This window comes from Trachymyrmex septentrionalis, unplaced genomic scaffold, assembly GCF_001594115.1.
Source record: "Trachymyrmex septentrionalis isolate Tsep2-gDNA-1 unplaced genomic scaffold, Tsep1.0 scaffold24, whole genome shotgun sequence".
Lineage (NCBI taxonomy): Eukaryota > Metazoa > Arthropoda > Insecta > Hymenoptera > Formicidae > Trachymyrmex > Trachymyrmex septentrionalis.
This window is the reverse complement of record NW_017305397.1, coordinates 452150-474202: the sequence shown is the minus strand read 5'-3', so window position 1 is coordinate 474202 and position 22053 is coordinate 452150. Positions and strand designations below refer to the sequence as shown.

General features: G+C 36.3%; 2 protein-coding genes across 6 annotated transcripts in view; both read left to right on the top strand.

Moving 5' to 3' along the window:
• On the top strand, positions 1 to 17569 carry LOC108748765 (espin). 5 transcript variants are annotated; one of them, XM_018487093.1, is made up of 13 exons: positions 1 to 480; positions 914 to 1233; positions 6145 to 6273; positions 6920 to 7193; positions 8445 to 8640; positions 9547 to 9725; positions 10250 to 10322; positions 11453 to 11592; positions 12888 to 13140; positions 14182 to 14540; positions 14924 to 15099; positions 15448 to 15638; positions 16303 to 17569. In XM_018487093.1, exons 2-13 carry the CDS (start codon positions 1222 to 1224, stop codon positions 16544 to 16546), a joined length of 2226 nt encoding a protein of 741 aa, XP_018342595.1. In that variant the 5' UTR covers positions 1 to 480; positions 914 to 1221; the 3' UTR covers positions 16547 to 17569. The 5 variants fall into 5 exon arrangements, with proteins under 5 accessions (XP_018342595.1, XP_018342597.1, XP_018342596.1 ...); XM_018487095.1 differs by lacking the exon at positions 914 to 1233; XM_018487094.1 differs by having other exon boundaries at positions 1 to 1233; positions 9568 to 9725.
• Positions 17570 to 19660: 2091 nt separating this feature from the next.
• Positions 19661 to 22053, top strand: part of LOC108748606 (sialin) — a 12781-nt gene continuing 10388 nt past the window's right edge. Inside the window, exon 1 of the mRNA XM_018486847.1 lies at positions 19661 to 20173. Coding sequence (XP_018342349.1) covers positions 20149 to 20173 — 25 coding nt within the window. The 5' untranslated portion in view covers positions 19661 to 20148. The remainder of the gene's footprint in view (positions 20174 to 22053) is intronic.

The window sequence follows — 22053 nt, the reverse complement described above, 5'->3', positions numbered from 1 at the left end:
TTGTATCCCTACCTCGAACGTCGAGAGGCGAGAGCAGGTGGGCTCTCGACGATCTGCTCGAGAGCAGCGAGAGAGTCCCGGTCTGCCGCCTCCTGCGCTCGCACCGGTGGCACGCACCGGCCTCCGAGAGAGAGACTCACGCGAGTTCGTTGGCCGACCGTCACCCGCGCGCCCGTTTTCCCGATCGCTCTCGCGTTACTGTTCTCCATCTGGGCGGACACCAGATTCTGGAGGCTGAGTCGAAAAAGGGCACCTGGACCTGAACTGGTGCGGGTGCGGTATAACTCGCCCCGTTCTCTTCCCCTCCTGTCGACCACCAGAGGAGAACTCCACACTGCATGGGCATCATGGGTTCCAGTCGAGAAATCGACCCGCGTCACCCAACCTGCCGGCAGGTGCTAACTCGCGCGTGACTCCGGTGTTAGCTTGGAATCATAGTCGCGCGCCCGCTCGCGCTGACCGGACGTGTTCGCCGAGCTGGTAAGAGTCAGTGGGAAATTGTATATCACGTGATTGTAAAAATTCCGAGGAATTCTTCCGTTTTATCGCTTCACTACTGAAAATACCGGAAGATCATATCTGGAGATTTATCCAAAATCGAAGACCTTCTTTACGGACCTGTCTTAACGTTTAAATCTGCAAGACGCCCCGTTTTATAGAGTGCGAAGATAAGAAGTGACCAAAAATACCTGGGAAAGTTTTGAATATACTTCGGAGGGATCAATTTTGATATTTGTGATATTTCGAAAAATTTTGGGTATTCGTTTAAAGCGAGAAGGATAAGAAATAGCCATACATGTTTAAAAAAAAATTAGACACCTGGTTCAAACCAGTTTTAAGAATACTAAATTTTTCGCTTGAAAATTAAGAAAGGTTTAGAGTGGCGGGAAAATTTCTGAGGGCAATTTTGAAGATTCTGAGACTCCTGTGGACTCGTCTAAAGTGCAAGATCAGCCGTTCGATCGACGCGGAGTAGAAGTACCGTTGTCTCTGGTCGTTCTGAGGACTCGCGGATGAACGGCCTTGACGGCGCAAGCCTCGGCGCGAGTCTCGGCCTGGTCCGAACTAGGACAGCGAAGCGTGTGCTCCAATAGATGGACGGAAAGATCGAGCGAGATTCTCGTTTCCTTCTGGAAACGAACAGAAAGAACTTCCTTGAACGGACCTGAGGCTTTTGGTTTTTTTGAGGCGTTACGCAGCAGCGACAAAATCCGGTTTTGCATGGGTGTATATGTAAGTGAACCGTAATCCACAAGTACCGTTAATGTCGCGGATTCTACTCCCGCGTTCTCAAGAGGCAAGTTTAGCGCTCTCAGTTCTCTTTGCAGTCCGATATATGACTTTTAGACAATGCATCAGTCATTTACATTAATAGTTAAAAAATAGTAAACTATAAAGTTTTGCATAAAATGTTTGTCATTCTTTTTTACACTGAATGCATATTAGAAATTCGATTGACAAATTTAAAAAAAAAATAATAATTCGAAGTTGAAAACTTAAGGGTCGATTCCACGTTGACGTCGAATCACCTTTTGACGATGACTTGAAAGTTAGTAAAATCGGTTAGCTGTAACGGAGAACCGCGGTTTCTATCGTACGATCCGGTTTTGCGGGCAAATCAAATAGCTGCTACTTTTCACTCGTAATGAGCGACATAAACGTTCATGCGTATAATAGAAAAATACACTTACGTACGTATTTCCGTGTCGAAGATCGAGGTAAAAGATTGTAGAATCGATATCCAAAATATTTATTGGCCGCGGTATGACTCTGTTGGCTTCTTCTCGGATAATAATTTAATCCTACATCATTGACACACTTATTCTCTCATAAATTCTGCCTAGCATATGGCAGTTTCCAATTTTTGTAATAACAACGTAGAGAGCGTCACATATTAATATAGCTCGAAGTATCACATTCAATAGATTTAACGCAAAACGTGCGGCGATGGAAATAAAAATGGACGTAAAAATGGTTTTGCTGAAGTAACTAAAAATTTAGTTAGATATATATCCGAAAAATAATTTTGTTGAATTATCAAAATAATTACGTAAATATCATTCAAATTGGTTCCTAGAATGTCAAAACTTTTTTCAGCATTCTTATCATGCTTAAGTTTCTTACATAATCATTTTGATAGTTCAATAAAATTATTTTAGCTATCTAAGTTAAATAATTAGATACTTCAGCAAAATTGTTCTTTCCACGTATGAGATGTAAAATGAGCATTATATACTTTTTCTATGAATTTACTTTTTCTATGAATAATTAAACATAAAATTAATTTTTGTTTCCTATATTTGTTAATATAGATATTTTTATAATATGAATTTTATTTGTGGTTTCGCAATTACGTTCGATCGATTGGCACTACTTATATGATTCGTCGTGAATGGAACACAGCAATATCGCAAATCGCATTGGCGAGTCGCATAAGTCGACCTTGCGCGGGTCAGTTCACGCATAAAACTCAGATCTTTTTCTGCGTGTCACCTTGAACATCAACCGTCCGCGAATGCGCTTATGAAGATAAGAAAAACGTTACGATGCAGCGGTTCATGGCCGATAACGAGACGAGGTTAAAACGATTTTAAATCGCGTTATCTACTACAATAGAAATATCGTGACGTCAAGCGCGAATAAAAATATCGGAATTCATAAAATATAACGCATAGGAGTGATTTCTTAAATAACTTTAAAAATATTTAATATTTTTAAAGTTATTTAAAAATATTTAAATAACTTCTGCGGAAGTTATTTAAATATTTTTATTAAGTCTAAACTTAGTCGGGCACTTTACTATTTTATATAAATTTTCACATCTCTTATTACTTTTATCCTACTTTTAGTTTGCCTTAAAAAATGACGATTCATTAATTAGTTTTATTATTTTATTAGTTTTTATTATTTTATTAAATTTTATTTTTCTATTTGCAAAAGTTATCTTTTTTCAGATATTTTTGAGTTATTTTCGAACAATCAATTTTCAACAGTTTTTTCCTATTGATTTTGATAGTAATAAAATTAATAAAAGTTAAAATCTACATTAAATTTATTTTCAAGTGAAATTAGAAGAAGGAAGTTTTTGTCGACTTTCTCGAGACCGGTACATTTGACTTGATGCGTGTTTAAAATCACCGATCCGACAATAAAAATGTAACGTCTATAAACCCGCGGCTTTCTAATGTTTGCTCACACGAATTCGCTCACTTCGATTTACGATAAAAATGTGCGAAATAGCGGGAGGAAGCTGCTTTGTTAGTCGGAAGCAAGATGCGTCGAACGTTACTCGTAATTACGATGGGCAATGAACCGATTATTAAAACAGTACGTTACCAGCAATTTCATCGACAATTTGATCGGCTCAGAAGAGATCCTCGCGTGATCACACATCAACGAGGAGTTCATTCCTATAATTACCACTTCGTTAAAAACTACAGACGCCACTTATAAGGCTAAGTTCCATTAAATAAAAATGCGAATGTAAGTTCGCCTGTCGCACCATGTAGATTCATTTTTTCTTCTTCGCTTTTCGGCCTTCACCCGGTTGAGCGGAAAGCGTGTCGTTGACGCGTATCGCAACGGGATACACGTTGCGGGGAAAGGATTTGCGTGGACGGGCATTTTTTCCGGGGTGGTGCCCATTCACGGACCAGTGACATCGCACTGTCGCAGCTATTTGTCATTTCTCTCTACATCACGATACATTTTCATACCTTCGCAAAAATCCGAGATGCCACCCGGACTCACGCAATACCCTGATCAAGAAGTCAATAAGAATGCAGCAGACTATGAAATCACAGTTGCGTTTTCTCCTGTCAATTTTGACGAGAATAACATAAAATGTGTACATTTTTCCCTCGAATAAGAAAATGTAGATTAAGAAAAAAGGTTTTTTTAAAAGAAAAAAAATGTGATCAATTTATAAGTACAAGTTGACGATTGATAAGATAGTGATTGTGAGAGGTTGTATTTAGACACGAGGACGGTACGGAGAGAGATCTTGGCGCGAATTTCTCCTTTCGACCGGCACAGAAATTAGAATACGTGTAGCCATCATTTGAATATCACTTTCCCGCGTGGCTGGACCGATGCAAAATTTGTCACTTTTATTGCTGTACAGAAACTATATCTCTTACACGATCGCGAGCCTTCTTTCGCTTCCTTCTTTCATCACGCGACCCAATTACGCCACAGGCTAAGCACATCGCGTACGAATTTGCATAACAACGTCGGTACGACATACAAGTATATTTCCGCAACGTTAAGACACTTGGTAGAGCAAGAACTAATCTGTTGATCACTCATCTATTTTTGAGAGAGAGAGAGAGAGAGAGAGAGAAACATTTCATAATATAAACTTCATAACATGACTTTTAAATGAATTTTATTTAAATATTTACATTTTTAATTGTTAAATGATAATTAATAAATTGTTTAAATATTAATTAATAATTGAACAAACAGCAATTAAATAGCTAAATAAAGATTCGTATGAACTTATCTATAAATCTATGATGATTCTACATTTATCGAATGACGACAAATAAATAAATTTTCTTTATTTCATACAAGAGGATATTTGAAAACGTGTCCTAGAAAAGAACTCTTTTTTGGTTGAATATAACATTTCGTCAACTTAATCAGACACTTGAGTCGTATTGATACGCGGTTTCACTTCGATAAAACGAGAGCGGGTGGCCGTACGTGGAATTATATGGAAAGAGAGTTACAAACCCGGTAGTTTACGGTACATAGTCTAATCAGCGAGTCAGCGGGTTACTGGTCTATAAAACGTAAAATAATTCGTTCTGCAGTTTACAGGACTACATATAAGTAGTATATAAATTCACATAGAAATACACAAGCATAAAATACAAATAGACCGTTAAAAGGCATTTATCTATTTATTGATAAAATAATCCAGTTTTTCGACTGGCAACAGTTGAGAGTTAAAACTGCTCCAGCTGGAGTCCTGCAAAAAACTGTATCACGTTTCGGATCATAAAATTATAAATCCAATTTACTTTTTCTCTGTCGATCAAGTGATCGATAAGATGATATCGACATCCGCCATTGTAAATTATTAATAAATTTATTTTTGAACGGATTAATGCGGAACAATATTTATCGACGCTGCGCGTAACCGCCAATTAATTACGCTTTCTTTTTACAATCTCTCCGTATCACTTAATTTCAATCATAATCATTATTCGTTGTTGAATTAATTGTTTATTATTGGAAGTAAAAATAAAATTTAAAAAATCAAAGGCTGAACCGATTAAAAATAAGAAATAAAACGAAAGAGCATACGCGATAAAAATTTATTATTTAAAGTATTATTATTTGAAGCTTTATAAAAACTCATAAAAATAATCTGTTCGGTTCGCTCGTCTTGTATTTTCATTTTTAATATGTTTATATTAATTCAAGATAAAATCATTGTTTCTTGGAATTAAACAAAGATAAATGATAATGATTTCATATTTTTCACTTTTCTCAACTTTCTTCTCCCAAGTTTTATTAATTATTTATTTCATATTCGCTCGATAAAGAAAGAAAGAAATTCCTTCTCTTGACCTTCTTGGTAAAAATTATACTCGACGTAAAAATTATATGGAAACGTTAATCGCAACTTGCACGCTTCCACTTTCCTCCGCCTTATTACGAATCGCTTACATATGCAAGGTTACATATCTAAATAACCGCATCCTCCCGCAACAATAGTAGTATTCTTGCGACGTTCGCCGAATCATCGACGTTTTTCTCCTTCTTCAACGGAATGAACTTTTCCGGTGAACGCGAACGAGGTCAATCCCAGACTGCGCAACCGTGGGTAATCGCTATTAAGCAACGGGGATTATCGCAAGATACCACGAACACGGTATTCGACAAATGTAATCGATTGTGATACGTCGAAGAAACAAATTAGAAAGAGACAGAGAGAAATGAGGGAGAGAGAGAGAGAAATAGAGAAAGGAGGTAGGTGCTTCAGTTGCTCAGCTCGCTCAATAAGGAAGAGGTAATCGTTTCCGGACAGATTTCATGGCTAGAATCAGGATCATTCCGATCTAATAGATATACGAATAAAAGCTAATTACCGGCAAACATTTCTAATCGCTCTTCGTTTGTTCCGACGTGCAGCAGGAAACTGGCAAGCCTCCTCCTCCTAATGTCACCCCGAAGATGGCCAGGGATCGCGCCGGGTCGGACTACTCAGGCCACATGAGCGATACCACCACGTGCAGCTGCGTCGCGAGCTCTATCGACAAGGTAAGGACTTCATTACAACTACAATTGGCTATCAAATATCAAGTAAGGAGATAAATGTACGAGAGTCTTAAATTAAAAAAGAAAGGCGTCATAGATACCATCAAAAATTTCGTAACTGCATAGCTTTAGCTTCTCTTTTTTTAAAATGCTAACAAGATTTGCTTTTGGATTACATGAAGAAGATTTAAGAGATTTTGACTGTTTTTGTCTTGTCTATTTTTATCCTTGAAAATTTATTGGAAAATATACATATACTCGATATTGTAAAATAGTATCATAAAGTTATCCCATAAAATTCCGTAAATAAAAATTATCGAAAATTACACTGCGAGCTCAAGTGTAACAAGTGCCTTCATAAATGATTTAGCTTTCTATGTTAAAAGAATAACACTATATTACATAAAGAAAATGCAAGATTTAAACATTGAAAAATGTAGTATACCTAATGTAATTTTTACACAGAAATGATAAAATTCAGCAGAATATACTGCAAATCCAAGTGTGTGATAAAGCACTTATTTATCTATCGTACATTTGGATTTGTAGTATATCTCCTACTGAAATTTAATAATTTTAAAATTTTTACAACTTCTTTCTTTTTCATCTCATGTATTTAAGACGTCAAACGTCTAAAAACACGTTGCAGTGCTCGTTGCGCGGCTGCGGCATGTTCCAAGAGCCGTTCTTCCTGCATCCGCCGGGCTCTCGACCGCGGGACGGTATCTACATAAATCCTATGAGTGCATACATCGGCGAACCGCCTAAGCCTAAGGACACAGCCGAGTCCTTCTACCTGCACAGCCCGCATGATCTTGTCTACACAAGGATCACGCGGCTGTTTGGCGACGGCGAGAAGTCGCGAAACGGCGTCGCGGCGGAGCAGCGCCATATGCCGGAGAGGAAAGACGAGACTCTGACTGGTAAGTAGCACGTCCCAGATACTTCATCGTTATATTATAACGCCCGCTACACACGGTGTCCAAAAAATATCCCGCTGGTAATCAAGTCAAAAGTGAAGAGGCTTTAATCGAATTGTAGCGATTATTCGAATCTCTATAAGTTATTAAAATATTATTAATTCATAAAAGGAACAAATGTTGATCACCTTGATAGAATTTTATATAGAATAGAATTTTATAATTCAACGCTTGGCTATTTGGAATATTAAATACGAAAGTTTAAAGATATAAGAAAAATGCCATAGGAAAATTCAAATTTAAGAAAATATTCCGTCATTAAATTATTCGTGGATGAGATAAATCAAAGTAATAATTCTGTAACACCCTGTTTATCGACGACCTCGATTTACATCAGACATTCGGTATCGTCGGTCTTTTCTGTTTCTTTTTCGCTCTTTCTAACGATCTTTACAGTCTTATAGATCGAACAAATGAAAAACTATCTCCATTTCATATATTATTAATTTACGTGTCAATTGGACGTATCAAATTTCTAAAAAAAATTAAAATATATATTTCCGTCAAACATTAATTAATAATTAAATATAAAAATCGCACGTAAATCGACATCTTGTGGGACATGCTATATACGACGACGTAATTGTCTTTCTCATACGTTTTACTTTGGAAGTATTTACTTTGATCATCTGTTTTACGAGTAACATGTTACTAGTACGCGATAGAATGCTGCAAGACTGATCTCAAAGAAACAGCGATACTTCGGTAATTGTTAGAGGAGCGAAAAAAACCACGCACGTCGCAAACAACACGCGCGCTTCGCGAAACCGGGTTAAAGACTCGCGCGCGATTTACCGCAAATACCGTTAAGCCGTTACAGTGCAGCGGCTCTTAATGAGTAAGAGCAATAAAAACTGCGAATCGGCGAATTGAGCGAGTTCCAGCAAAACGCGTAAAAGTCGCGTCAATGCTGAATGAAAATAAACAAATAAGAATTAAAATAAAAAAATTAATAAATTTTTAATTTTATTATTTTTAATTAAAAAAAAATTTGATTCCAATTGTTATGGAGATTATAAATTTCTACAAAGCAATCGACCGCCGTAAGCAGCCTTTGCGATTCGTAAATTTAAGCTTTGCGCCGTTAAAGTAATTTCTGAAGAACTTCTCGAGCGTGAAAGGCAGTTTTCGCGTAGAAGGCAGTTTTCTCGTCTGCGATGCGTAATATTCCGAGCGAGGCTCTTTGGCTTTCAGTGAAAGTGGACGTGCACATCAACAACGGCGGATTCGTCGGCCGGCCGCATCCCGGCAACGGACATGCGGCGCGCTCCGAGATCGCGAGGGAGTCCTCGGATCATGCTTACGAGCAGATCTGCGTGAGGCAGGAAGAAACGAGCAGCGTGAGCTCGTCATCGCGGAAAAAGCCAGTGGACAATACCTCCGACAGCAGGTAATACAATTCGAGTACAGTTTACCGCGAACAAAGTAAAAAATTAGAGTTATACAGCCCAAAGCATCTGACTCATGTCCATTTTTACCAATGTAGATTAATTTTAATCTCGATTTAATTTAGTCTTTACTTTTCTCTTCATTCTTCAGAACTGGGGCAAGAGATAAAAAATAAGTTGAACTCAGATTAAATTTAATCTATATTAGTACAAATGGACATTTCTTTTTATGTTAAAAATTGATAGAATTAATTTAAATTTGATTCTCTCAATTATAAAAATCAATTTCCTCCCCTCCCCCAAGTTCAAAAAAAATTATTGCTCTAAAGCTTTAAATTGAATTAATCAACACATTAGAGTAATATAAAAATAACATAAAAGTAGTGGATAGTATAAAAGGAGTTTTTAAAGTAAAACGTCTAATAACATAAAAATTCTTTCTCTATCTTTTTTTTAGAAAAAGGTATAATTCATGTATTATCGGATATTTGATTTTATAGTTGTTATATATTAAAATTTATCTGATGAGTATCGTTGACTCGATAAATATTATTGAAATCGTTCTCGCGATACCACGAATCACGTGTCAAGAAAAGAACTTTGATGAGCGCAGCACAACAAAATATCAGACACTGTAAAAAACGATCACGAAGGTAAGCAATTTCGATATATCAACATCTAGAACAGTGTATAACCATCTTGCAATCGAAATTGGCTCTATATAATCATTAAGAAATGATCGTTCATGAACATCACGTTTGGAAAACAACATCGTTTTGCTATTTTTTTTACTCGTTTATCTTGTAGATACGCGATCACGCGGCAGGTATTTCATTACAAGTAGATTAAATTTAATTCTCCGATTCGTGGATCCGCGAAACATCGATAGACTGTCTCTGACGTTTCAGTCGTTCTCGAAAAATCGACAGGCGATACAGCCGATCCAGCAGCGCCAGCGAATCCTCGAACATGAGCAGCGAGGTCCATGGCCTCTCCTCGACGACGTCCACCCCGTCCTTGTCACGACACAGTAGCAGCGAACGGATTAGCAAATCGGGGATTAAAACAAACGCGGAAACGCTACACGGTACATTCAAATAACTGAAAATATCTGCAGGATGGCCACAGTGTCGGTGATTAAGCAGGAATGTATCGCGTATGCACAAATTATGGACTGTAACGATTAAAGTCATTATTAATGACTTTAAATAATTGGTGAAATCTTTTCAACTTTTACGTGCGAAATAAATCATCATACAAGAAGAAAAAAATCGTTTCAACGAGAGAATATATGCGTGTTATTTATAAAGAATAATGTAATTGTCTTTACAAATAACAATTATCTGAGACAAGAAACAAACAATGATCTTCCGTGTGCGTTCGTTTGCCTTTGCTATTATTACGTTCTAATTGTGATTGTAAATTCGTATTTGATGAATAACGGAGTTTGAAACAACTTGTCTTTATCAATCATCAAGTTAATATCATGCAAATCGACGCTGACAATTTTTTGCACAAAATGACAGAGCATTATAGCTATCCTGCAGAGTCTCAAATCAGTATGATGAACAGCTGCGATTGACCGGTTCGTGATTCTGTTTCGGTTCGCAGAGAGGAAGGACTCGTCCAGCGTGCAAGTGGAAAGTGAAAAGGAGATCCGTACAAATGGCAACGGCGGACCTAGGTAAGTAGGGCGAATCGATACCGGATCGAGATTTAAGCTAAAGTTGTGCCATTAAAAGAAGGAAGAAAGCTCGATCGAAAGTCGATCAAGCGGCGGAGTTGGTCGCTACTTCACGCGATTTGACTCGCTTCTCTCCTTTTCCATCTTTTGTCGTCCGTTTTCCTTTGAGGAATATCATACGAATGGGATACACCGTGTTGTAAAGATGAAAGATGGCCGTTTCCTTGAATCATTTCCGGTCGTTAAAACGTGAATAATTACGATAGCGGTTTAAATCTTACGACTTGCTCGAACTTGAGCGAGTGGACTGTTTTATCGGATTGATTAGCATTAACTCCAGAAACAGTGAAGACGTTAACCCCAGAAACACACTACGATAAATTCTAAGATACTCATAAAAAATCCTTGAATGGAGAAATTGCTTTCGAAATAAGATACACGCACCTCCATCAATTTTATTGCCTATAACTGTTTAACTTTCCACATGTTTTCGCTCGCCTTAATTTACTGTCATTGTTTGAAATTAGGTGCACGTATCTATTATTATAGCTGTTCTTTATGCTTCTTACCTTCACCAGTCTTCATAAAATTGAACGTTATCTAATCCCTTAATTATCTAACAGACGAGATTTTTATCGCTATTATTCATTTTTATCAGACGTTGCAATCGGTTACTACAATAACACTGCTTTCACTTATCTGTACGGAATAATAAAATTTACCTTCACCAATTTTCTGTAATTTTTCTCGTCGAAAGAATTACTTTTACTAGCATACACGATCCCGACAAATCATGAATTAAACTTTAGCATAAACTCAAATAACATATTCTTAATCAATATTATTTTCAACAATAACATTTTACAGCATTAATTTTTCAACATTTTTCTAACATTTATATTTCTATAGTATGTATATCAGTAATGCGCAATCTGTGACCCGCGGTTCCCGGATCATATCCGAAGATATTAAATCATATTTTCTATTTTATCCAAACGAAATAAACATTATACGACTCGCAAGATTTATTTCTAAAAATAGCCCTCTTAAAATGACCCTCAAAAAGCATCACCGTCTTATATTTCTCACACCATCAGATCGGAATCACACACAAACTTTTTATTCTCCAGTCTCTCGAAACCACCGCCACCGCCACCGCCACCGCCGCCGGATGACGACGTGGTAGTCGTCCTGGTGAACGCAAAGCTGAATGCAGATGCCGACAAAAAAGATGCGCGAGGAAACGGTCAAGACGGAAGGACCGAGTCCGGTGAGAAATTGCGTTCAACGCCCATTTCCTCTTCGATGTCCTTTCGCTCTTTTACGAAATTACCGCAAACGTGAAAGTTGCAACTCAACTTTGAGCAGAAATACGTGCACGCACGTTCGCTTGACATTTTCCGCGTGCATTCACTGTAAGAAATGCCTTCAATCCAAACAAATTGGACGCTTGTCTTCATCTGTAACAATTTCAGCTTCGAAAGATCTTGAATTGAAAAAAAAATTCGTTTCCAGCGAACGCTGCGAATAAACGCAGTGTCGCGTTCATATATTGAAATTATTAACGTCTTTTAAATTACTCCACATCGGATATATGAGAGGACATCCTCTTAATATACAGATAACCGTAACTTCACATTATTCGTAACAATCGCGAAAAGAGATCGCGTCGCGCATGAGCGGTTTTATTGTCGGTCGATGTTTTACGACTACCGGTCAACGCGAAGACCGTTGTACTCTCAATTACTTCCTCGATAGATTTTACTCAATCGATCTATCTTAAATGGCACTACTTACGGAACACCTCGTCAGATTCAGAGTTTGTCTACCTTCAACGTTTAATGCTTCCGTAATTTAATTATCTCCGCTATAATTAGTTGATTTTTGTTAAACCGAAAGATTAACTCTGAATTCGTTGTGGTTTCTACCGGGTTACCAGAAAATGCGATAACTTCGTTATATACACCGTCACATAATTTGCTGTTACCGTATTTTTATGATTTATATTACGCCGCGATAATTACCTCGGTGTTTTTTCGGATAATCGTGTTACGCTCGTGCGAATTGCGCTTACATTTTCGGGGCACGTGCCTGACTCTTCCATGCAAACATGAAGGCAATTAGTTGAATCGACTACGACGACTGGCAATTACAGTTGAAATCGGGCAAAATTTATTCACAGATGTTAATCAGCGCCACGGGTGTTTTAATTGGCCCGGTTCGCGATCGGATAAAGATACAGACAGGAGGGAAGAGGAGAGGCTTCCTCCCCATAGCGATCTCGATTTGGGCTGCACGCGCGTATACTTCAGCCTTTAATTAAACTGTTAGCGGATCATGTTCAGCGGAGGTGGCCTCACTTACTAGACCATAGCGCTCACCGGGCATATAATATACTTACCTAGATTTCACTTGCCCCTCGGTAATGACCGCCATCCAATACTGGAGCCTATAACGAGACCCTCTCCTTTCTGCTTACCTCTTTTACGTTATTCCACCTTCTCTATCTCCTCATCTATTTCCGTCTCTTTCGTTCTCTAACGCTGCTGGTCGGTCTCGGAACAGCGACCAACAAGTCCGACACATCATCCTCCGGCGAGCATCCGCAACAGCCGGAAGTGCCGGCTCCCGCCAGTGCGCCGGTGGACGTGGACGAAATTAAAGCGAGTCAGACATCCCACCTGGTAAACAGGCACATGGTACTGCCGTTCATACCGCCAAAGTTCGCCAACGCGGACTCCAACACCCTGCTCAAGCCATCCGAGTACCTGAAAAGTATTTGCAAGGTGTCATCTAAAAACAGCCTGTCGAAGGCGAGGTCAGTGATCTTTCCTTGTACACAACAGTGTCTATTTTTATCGGTTTCGTGATCCTTCGCGTCTACAGTATCTGTTTCGTGATTGTCAGTTGATCCTAGAAGTGGCGAACATTCTTCGTTGTTCGTTTAAAAATATCAATTTTAAAATTAAATTATTTAAATATGTGAAACATATTCCAAGTGTATTTTCAGAATATCTGGATAATGTCCTATCTAACTAAATAAACTAAATAAACTAGATAACAAAAGGCAAACATTGTTTTGTGTGCTTTATTTATTTAAATTATTTAGAAAGTGATAATTTAAAAAGTTGACTTCAAGTGTCTATTTATAGTGTTTGTAAGATTACTTAAACCACATGCACGCGCACCACTTTATATAGACATGTTACGTGCAATTTAAATAACGAAAAGTGGTTCTGTTATTTATCGTTATTCTTCGTTAACTTCTATGGCTATTATTTATCAATGCAATCTTCGCGCACTTAAAATAATATCGACAATCATCTTCGTAATGATTATCGCTAAAATTTACTTTACGATTGACATAACAGGTGCTCAGTTAAAGTCTTTCAGTTATGCACAGAAATGTTAACTCATGTGCAGTGCATTTGACTTTCCGATTATGCAGAAACGTGAGAAATCAATTTAATATGACTAAATTCTTCTTTGATTAGTGCTTTTCGTACGAAGAAATACGTATTTTATTTATAACAAAGCATTTTCCTTTTTTACTAAAGGAAAAAGCATTTCCTTTCGAAATAATACTTCAAATATTTACTAAAAATCATTTTCAAACAAATTAAAAAAATTAATGTATCCTGAAATATTGAAACAACTTTTTAATATATTTATTTTGATGTTTTTATATAATCTAACTTATCTAAAATATATTTATACAATATAACAGATACTAAACAAAATGAACGCAATGATTCTCTGATAGATAAAATACATTTTATACAGATAAACAAATTTATCTTCGAGCAGCGTCATTATTAAGTTTTCCGCTCACGTGACAATGCAAAAATCGTGCTCGCAGGTCAGTGGACAACTTGGACATCCAGAGCCGGAATACGGAGCAGGGTGAAGAGGAGGAGGAGGAGGAAGACGAAGAGGAGGGGGCGCAAAGGAGCAACGGGGAGACCAAAGGATCTCCTACGGGCCCCCCGCCGCCACCTCTGTCTCCCTTGCAGCAACGAACACGAGCAGGAAATCAGGTCCTGGGTGCCACCACCGCCGGTAACGAGACCGAAAGCTCCAAGAGCTCCCCGCAGCAACCCTTAGCCACAATCAGCATCCAGGACCTCACCAGTATCCAGCTACGACGGACTAGCACGAAGATGAACGCCACCAAGACATTCTCCGCTCCGCCTCCTCGCAGCGTGTCCATGACTAACGGTAAGTTAGTCCGCGACACACATGCACGTATAATTTAACGCTTTTGTCGCGAACTCGAGCGTAAGAATTCAGACTTCAATCTTACCCGAGAAGTTTATATAACAATGTTCTGTGTTATACAATATTAATGATCGTACATTTTCTCCCTAAAATCATTTTGTTACGTAGATACATAGGTATTACGCAAAATTTATGCAAGCGCATAACATCACTATAAAATTTATAAATATTCTAACACCACAGACCTTCAGGAGACGTCCTTAGGACGTCCATATGTCCTTTAACCGTTCTAAGGATGTCCCCAGAATGTATCCCGAATAAAGTGTGTTATTAGGGTAGAATCGCTGACAAATTCAAATAAAACTGTATCATTTTCGGAGCAGTCTCGGAGCCGTTCTTCGTGCAGAAGACAGACCTAATTGCCGAATTGAAGCGCACAAAGGATATACCCGGAATCAAAAAACTAAAGGTGGAGAGGGCGCAGGTCGAGAAGACTCAAGAGCAGAATCTCATGTCGGAAATTAGCAAAGCGTTCAACGTTACAAATTTTGTTGATCAAGTAAGAGCATTTTATTTTTTATTTCTTTTTAAAGTTCCTTACGGAAATCTGACACTGGCCAATTTAATACTGAAAGACAGTTAATTACTTACTTGGAGTAAAAACATCAAACAACTTGCTTTTGATATACTTGAAATTAGATTAGAGTGTGTACTCCTTTAAAGAAATAGATTCTGTAAAAGGCAATATAACAAAATGCAATACAATACATATGACAAAAAGACAATACAAAATGTAACAAAAATAAAAAATGTTTACTCTTTCTAATGTTCTATAAAATGTTTTTTTTCTTCTTTTGAGTACTTTTGCATAGTTTGAAATCCTGAATTATGGTACTTTTTTCAATAGATCCCCGAGAAGGACAGCTCAGGAAACGTAATACCAATCTGGAAGCGACAGATGCTAGCCCGAAAAGCTGCTGAACGTGCGAAAAAAGAGCTCGAGGAGCAAATAGCGCGAGAGAACGAGGAGAGGCGCCAGAAGGCGATTCCGCCATGGAAGCGACAGCTTCTCGCTAAGAAGGACAACGAGGAAAAGAGGTACGGAGATTAATGGATCTGTATCAATCAATCATCAGTGCAATTAAATGCTAATTCTTGGGCGATTGGAGAAAGCCATTAATTATAATGGATTTTGCACTAGTAGAGAATGTTTTAACTGCTCGTCACAAAATCGTACTTGAATTGTATTTTTCACAAGAGATTTATCTCGTGTTACTTTACGAGATTTAACTCCACATGTTTTCAACATACGCAGGCGAGAAGGGGTGGAGAAGCTAAGTGCTCCAATTATTACGAGTATTACAACTGCCTCTCGTTGCAATTGGCTTCAAGTTCCTACGTTTCATGTAAAATTACGCGATACATATAATATTATGCGTAATATTTTATGCGTGTATTAAAACATTGGCCTATCTAATTTGACAATTGATATTCGGCATTTCCAGATAGAAAGTTGTTATTCAGAATTTCAAATTTTCTTAAGTAAAGCAAAAGCGTAAAAATGTTGAAAACAAGAAAAGGAGAATCTTGTTTATTATGTTTTATATCTCTCGATATTTTGTCACGTATTCCTTTTTGCTATTCTATTTCCAATCGTTACAATATGATTTTATCGATTTTTTTATTCCTTAATTAACAAGATATTAAAATAAAAATTTTCACGTGTAAAAATTCAAGTATCATATTATCGATTTGATTACAGATTCATGAATCAGACGCAGGTATCCGCATCGACAAGCACCAAATTTGAGGCAACGTCGGCAAACCCGAAGAGGGACGCCTCGCCGGCGGCGACGCGGGCGTCGTGCGTCATCAAGAAGGAAGAAAAACCCGAGGTCGAGGAGAAACGGGACGATCCTGTCAAGGACGATTCTGATGATGGTCAGATTATACCCTGGCGAGCGCAATTAAGGAAGACTAACAGCAAACTTAATATCCTCGATTAATCACTACGAACTTGTCGAAAGAGACGCGCATGATGAAGTATCGCGTGTTTAATCGCGTGTAATTTAAACGCGTAGGATTATGTACCATGAAATCTTTCCGAAACTTAACAAAACTTACCAACACGGAAAAATGCGAGGAAGACATATCTCGCTAGTTAAGATAATAAACGAACGTATAAGATAATTATACGGAATTATAATATAATGCGAAGCGTATTGAATATTCTCTAAAAAGTAATATGTACTGATGCTCTAAAAAAGTAAAAAATATTTTTATATATTTCATAGGATGTCCTCGCAAACCTTCTTCGTAATTAACGTTGTATTATACATATGTATATATATATCTCTTATTTTTTGTTTTTACGGAAACTATCCTGGAGCAAATTTAATAGATATTTCAAGGTTGCAAGAATTCAGAAAAATAGGAAACTTGTCCGCTTTTCCTCAAATAAGAAGAGATAAGAAAAAACTCATGAGGATATAAAAACTGAAATATTGTTCATAAGAAGTATGGTAATTGTTGAACTGCACCATGAAAAAAACAACGCTGGAATTGCAAAAAATGTTAATTATCACGTATTTTGAAGTATATATATATATATAGTATTTTGCGATATATGTACATATAAATAAGTCCTATAATTCATTTGCATTGTAAAACTTGAGATAAGGCTATTCATTTGTCGATCAGTTTATTACTACGAAACTGAAGAAATGAAAAAATTGTGTTCTTCACTTCAATTTTATTGTTTCCGATTATATTTATTGAACTCAACGCCATTCAGAAATTGTTTACTTCTTCAAATCAGTTACTTCAACGGAAATTTTATTTAATCGCGGGTGTCCGAACAGACAGTTGATGATTCTAGGTCTAATTAATCGTGTCAAAGAGAGCATCAGCAGCGTGGTGAATATGCTTGATAACTTCCAATTACAGTCATTAGATCAGTGAATTAATGTTGACGTTGATTAATCACTACTACGTCATGATAATGTCTGGCGCGTTACAACGTATCGCTCGGACAACAGTTATCTTCCGCCGAGAGATTTATCTCTTTGTGAAATAACGGGGCAAGGAATGAACACGAGATATTTTCAGCGTGGAATTATACTAACCCCTTAACTGCGATATCACTCAATCCGAATCCACGATGTATTACTTAAGAAAAAATTGTATGTATATAACAATTGATATTTCTATATAATATTTGTATAATTAATAACATTTTGTGAAATTGTATATTATGACCAATTATTTTCTCACATATTACTTGAACAAAAATTCACGAAATCTGAAATATTAGATGTACAAATAAATAATCCGTTATTTTTTATAAAATTTAATATTTACTGTCAAAAACATACCGACATGATTCAATCATCCGGTTCAATAAAAAAGACTGACCTATATGTGCGTTAAATTCATCAAGCTATCTCTTTATTTCTTCGATGTTTCAAAATTTTGTGTCATACAAAGCATGCATCAATCAAAGGACAATCTGGAAGGAAGAGCTAAGGTACAGCATAAATGTAATAAGACTAGACTACGCATAATGTCATTATCAATTTTAAAAAATGTAAAGTGGCATCTACAATAAAATTTTAAGACGTAAAACTTAACCTTTAAACTCTAAGCCATAAGAAATTGACCAATTACAATCAAATGTGAAAAGAATATTTGACTATAATTGGTAAGTTTCTTACTTAGTGCTTAAAATAAAACTTAAGTTTTACGCCTTAAAATCTCATTATAGACGCCGCTTAAAATAGCTTAAATCATCTCTCTCTCTCTCTCTCTCTCTCTCTCTCTCTCTCTCTCTCTAAAATATCGAGTTAAAGAGAGATACTGATAGAATCGAAGAGAAATGCTGATATGTTCAATTTTTCTACGGAGCACGGACGTTAAGAGCCATGACATGCAGAAAAACGTAAGGCAGTAAAACGTAACCCAATCAGCGAATCGACCAATCGCAGTAAAGATAATAATGTAAGACAATAACATAAGTAACAAGTAAAAAATTATAATTTGTTTACGTCTTACGTTTTTGCCTGCAAGCTTTAAGATCAAGAAATACGAAGTCTATATCTATTACATCTTTAGAGTAGAAACAATAGACAATGAGAATTTGCTCGGCCTCATGGTAATAAACCGAGACGAATCAGATCATGTAGTAAATCTGATCAATATAAGCTTTGAGATAAACAGAACTGTTATCTATTGTTTTGTAAAGAAAGCGAAGACCTAACTAGCATGATAATAAAACAGTTTATTTGAAACAACAAACTCAACAACTATCTCAAAGCTTATATTGATTCGATTCACTCTGTGATTCGTTTCACTTCAGTCTATCCTAACGTCTTTAGATTTGTTCCGATTGATTAGTTGTGCAGCACACTTTATCTGACAAACAATTTAGAAACATCAAAGAAAGAAAGTGAATTGATGGATCAACGCAAGTAAAGACCAGTTTTTCTATCAAGTACGAATGTGTAATTTGCCTAAAAGATGGAAAAATGCATTAAAAAGTAATGAGAGTTAATTTTATAATTGTATATAAAACTATTCAATTTGTTACGATAAACAATATTAAATTAAAAAAAAAATAATTAATCACTTGTACATCCAATTGTAAGAAAAAAATAACTTCGATACATGCACGTAACAATAAAAAATTAATTTATAATTCATTTGTAAGATAAGTGGAAAAAGAAAACACTTGAAGATAAAAAAATGTCATATTTTGCACAAAAATAAAACACTACAGGGACTGAGATGCATATACAGGATCATATTATGCATCCGAAGATTAATTTTTCATTCTCCAAACGTCAAAACATATATTTTTTTTTATATTAAGAAAAAACGTTTCCTATAGATTCACCAATATCTGAACCCTTGAATTTCGCTTCCCAGCGGATAGTAGACATAAGGGTAGGAAAAATCATTCGATAGGGTACATCTTCCCATTCGTAAGAGGGTATTCATCTTCTCTTCGACGCGGCGAACAAAGCACGTCATTGTATATAACTACGCTTGTGACGTGCGTGGTCGTGCCCCTCTTTCTTCCTCTCTTCCCCTCTACCACCTCGTCCACCCTTCGCACGCAGTCTTCGTTACGACATCGAAGAACGTTACGACGGAACGAAGCGAAACGCGAAGCGGGAGAACGACACAGCCCGCGGAAGACGTCGGTGTGACAACGCTGACGGCGCTGACGCTATTGTCGAGCCTCTTCCTTGCCTTTCATCTTCCGAGCAGCCAGCGCCACAATTTAACTGAGATTTTTGGCAGCGTTTAGAGCAGAGCCACAGTTAAAGCGCGTCAACTGAACGAGGCAGTTGTGCTGTCCGCAAGGCGTTCGTAAAGCAAGCTTTTCCAAGATCTTCGGGGTTGAAAGTTTTTTCATGTGTCAAGTATCGTTCGAGTGATATGATGATTTACACGTGAAGAACTGCATTCAATTGAAAGAGATACCTAACTTGTGCAAACGTAATTTGAAAAAGATAAATTGAAGCTGATTTTCAAAAAGTGCACTGAAATTAAGAAAAAGAAAAACCGGTGAGGAGCGTTTGCAATCATCATTACATCTACCGGCGAAATGGCATCCAATCGTAGTATGCTAGGTAAGTGGCGATGGTTGACGAGACAAGAGATTAAACGAATAAAAATAATCTGTTCTCTATATTATATATCAAGAATGATTTTAAGAAAATTAATGAATTAGTAAATAAAAATGAGATGTATATATTAACATGGCTGTTATATTTATAAAGTAAATATAAAGAATAAATACAATGAGAAGAATTACGTTACCATTAATATCACTAAACATCATCATAATTATTTGAAATATTTATAATAGAATAAACGTAATAATTATAGGAGTGTGTAAGATCGTCGGAACGGGAATGTTTTTCGGGATCGGGATGGGATTTTGAAACTTTTGAGATTCCCGAGAGTGTTCAGGATTTCTAAAAATGTCAGAGTAGTCAAGTAGAATGTATGTTTTGTTGAATATGGTCGTAGTTTAGATTTTTTATTTCTGTTGTTGAGTTTCACTTTACAAAATTTTCTGTTTTATTATAAATCATACAGCAGGCTCTTTTACTATAGATAAAGACAGAAAAGTAAAAATATTGTATATATTTCGGAGAAAATTCAGAAATACTAATATTATATATTGATGGAAAAATAATATTAAAAGATTCCGTACAGTATCAGAAGATATCTCGAAGATTCTCGGGAATCACGAAATTTTCGGGATCGCGTTCCAACCAGATCCGCGTCTTCCAAGCATCCAATCCCGTCCCAAGCATCGAAAATTTTAAGATTCCGCATATTTCTAAATAATTAGTGCCTCACAGTAGAAAACGTAAGTCTTAAAACAAACTGATTCAATTTCTGTGATGTTTATCTGTGATCTAATCCTAATTTTATAAGGAGCTGAAATACAAGTTTACATACATTGAACTGGCAAGTTGCACGGTTACAAGGTTAACATATATTATTCTAAATACATGACAAATGTCATTATTGTATTTGTCGAATGTTTGAATTCGCAGAAGTTAAAGATTCCATATCGATTTTATTAGATTTTCCACTATTAGCGCGATGATATAACATAAAAGTCGTAATTAGTTTAGCCGATTGTGTTTGTTTCATACATCTCGTATTTTATTTGCAAGCGCGCGTCTAGCTTCCCGATTTTAAACAAATAACACTATAAAATTAAGTTTAATAATTTGAAAATAATTAATTAATATAATTCAATATCCCCAACACCGATCCAAATTAATTGATGATAAATTAACCGATTAAATTACTAATGATAAATCGGACCATATTGTCCTTTTCTAGAGCCAGAAGATCATTTAAGTTTAATTTTTAATATCATATTATTTTAAAAATAATTTTTTGCTCCTGAAAAAAATCTACAGGCATAAGTTGCTTAAAAGAAAACGAACATATACGTACAAATTTGAGTTACGAACGTCTCGCGACGGACGGCAACGAACGCGGCTTCCGCTTAGACGTTAATATATTCTTTATTACGGGAAGGGATGATGATTCGTCAAGAAGCCGGCGCGTAATTCGATGAGCTGATGGTGAATTAAAGTAATAAAAACGTCAGCTTCCTGTATAATATGTAAATTATATTATATTTATGTATAGGATGCCATTTTAATAATAAATTTTATAAAATTATAATAAAATATCTATTACTATAAGAAATATGCATGTACTATATAAAGTATGTTATTTTTCTGATGTCTTAATGATTGTAGGAATGTGAAATATGCATTAAATAAATCAACCTGAGGCCAATAAAGTTTTAAAGAATAATTTAAAAAAAATAAAAGTAAATTCTACACATACGCAAATATTAATTTTTGTAATTATGTATTATACTTCAGATATAAAATAACGTAAGATATAAAATATATAACACAAGATATTAAAAGGTATTAACGGCTCACATTTAATGTATATGTATAAATGAAAT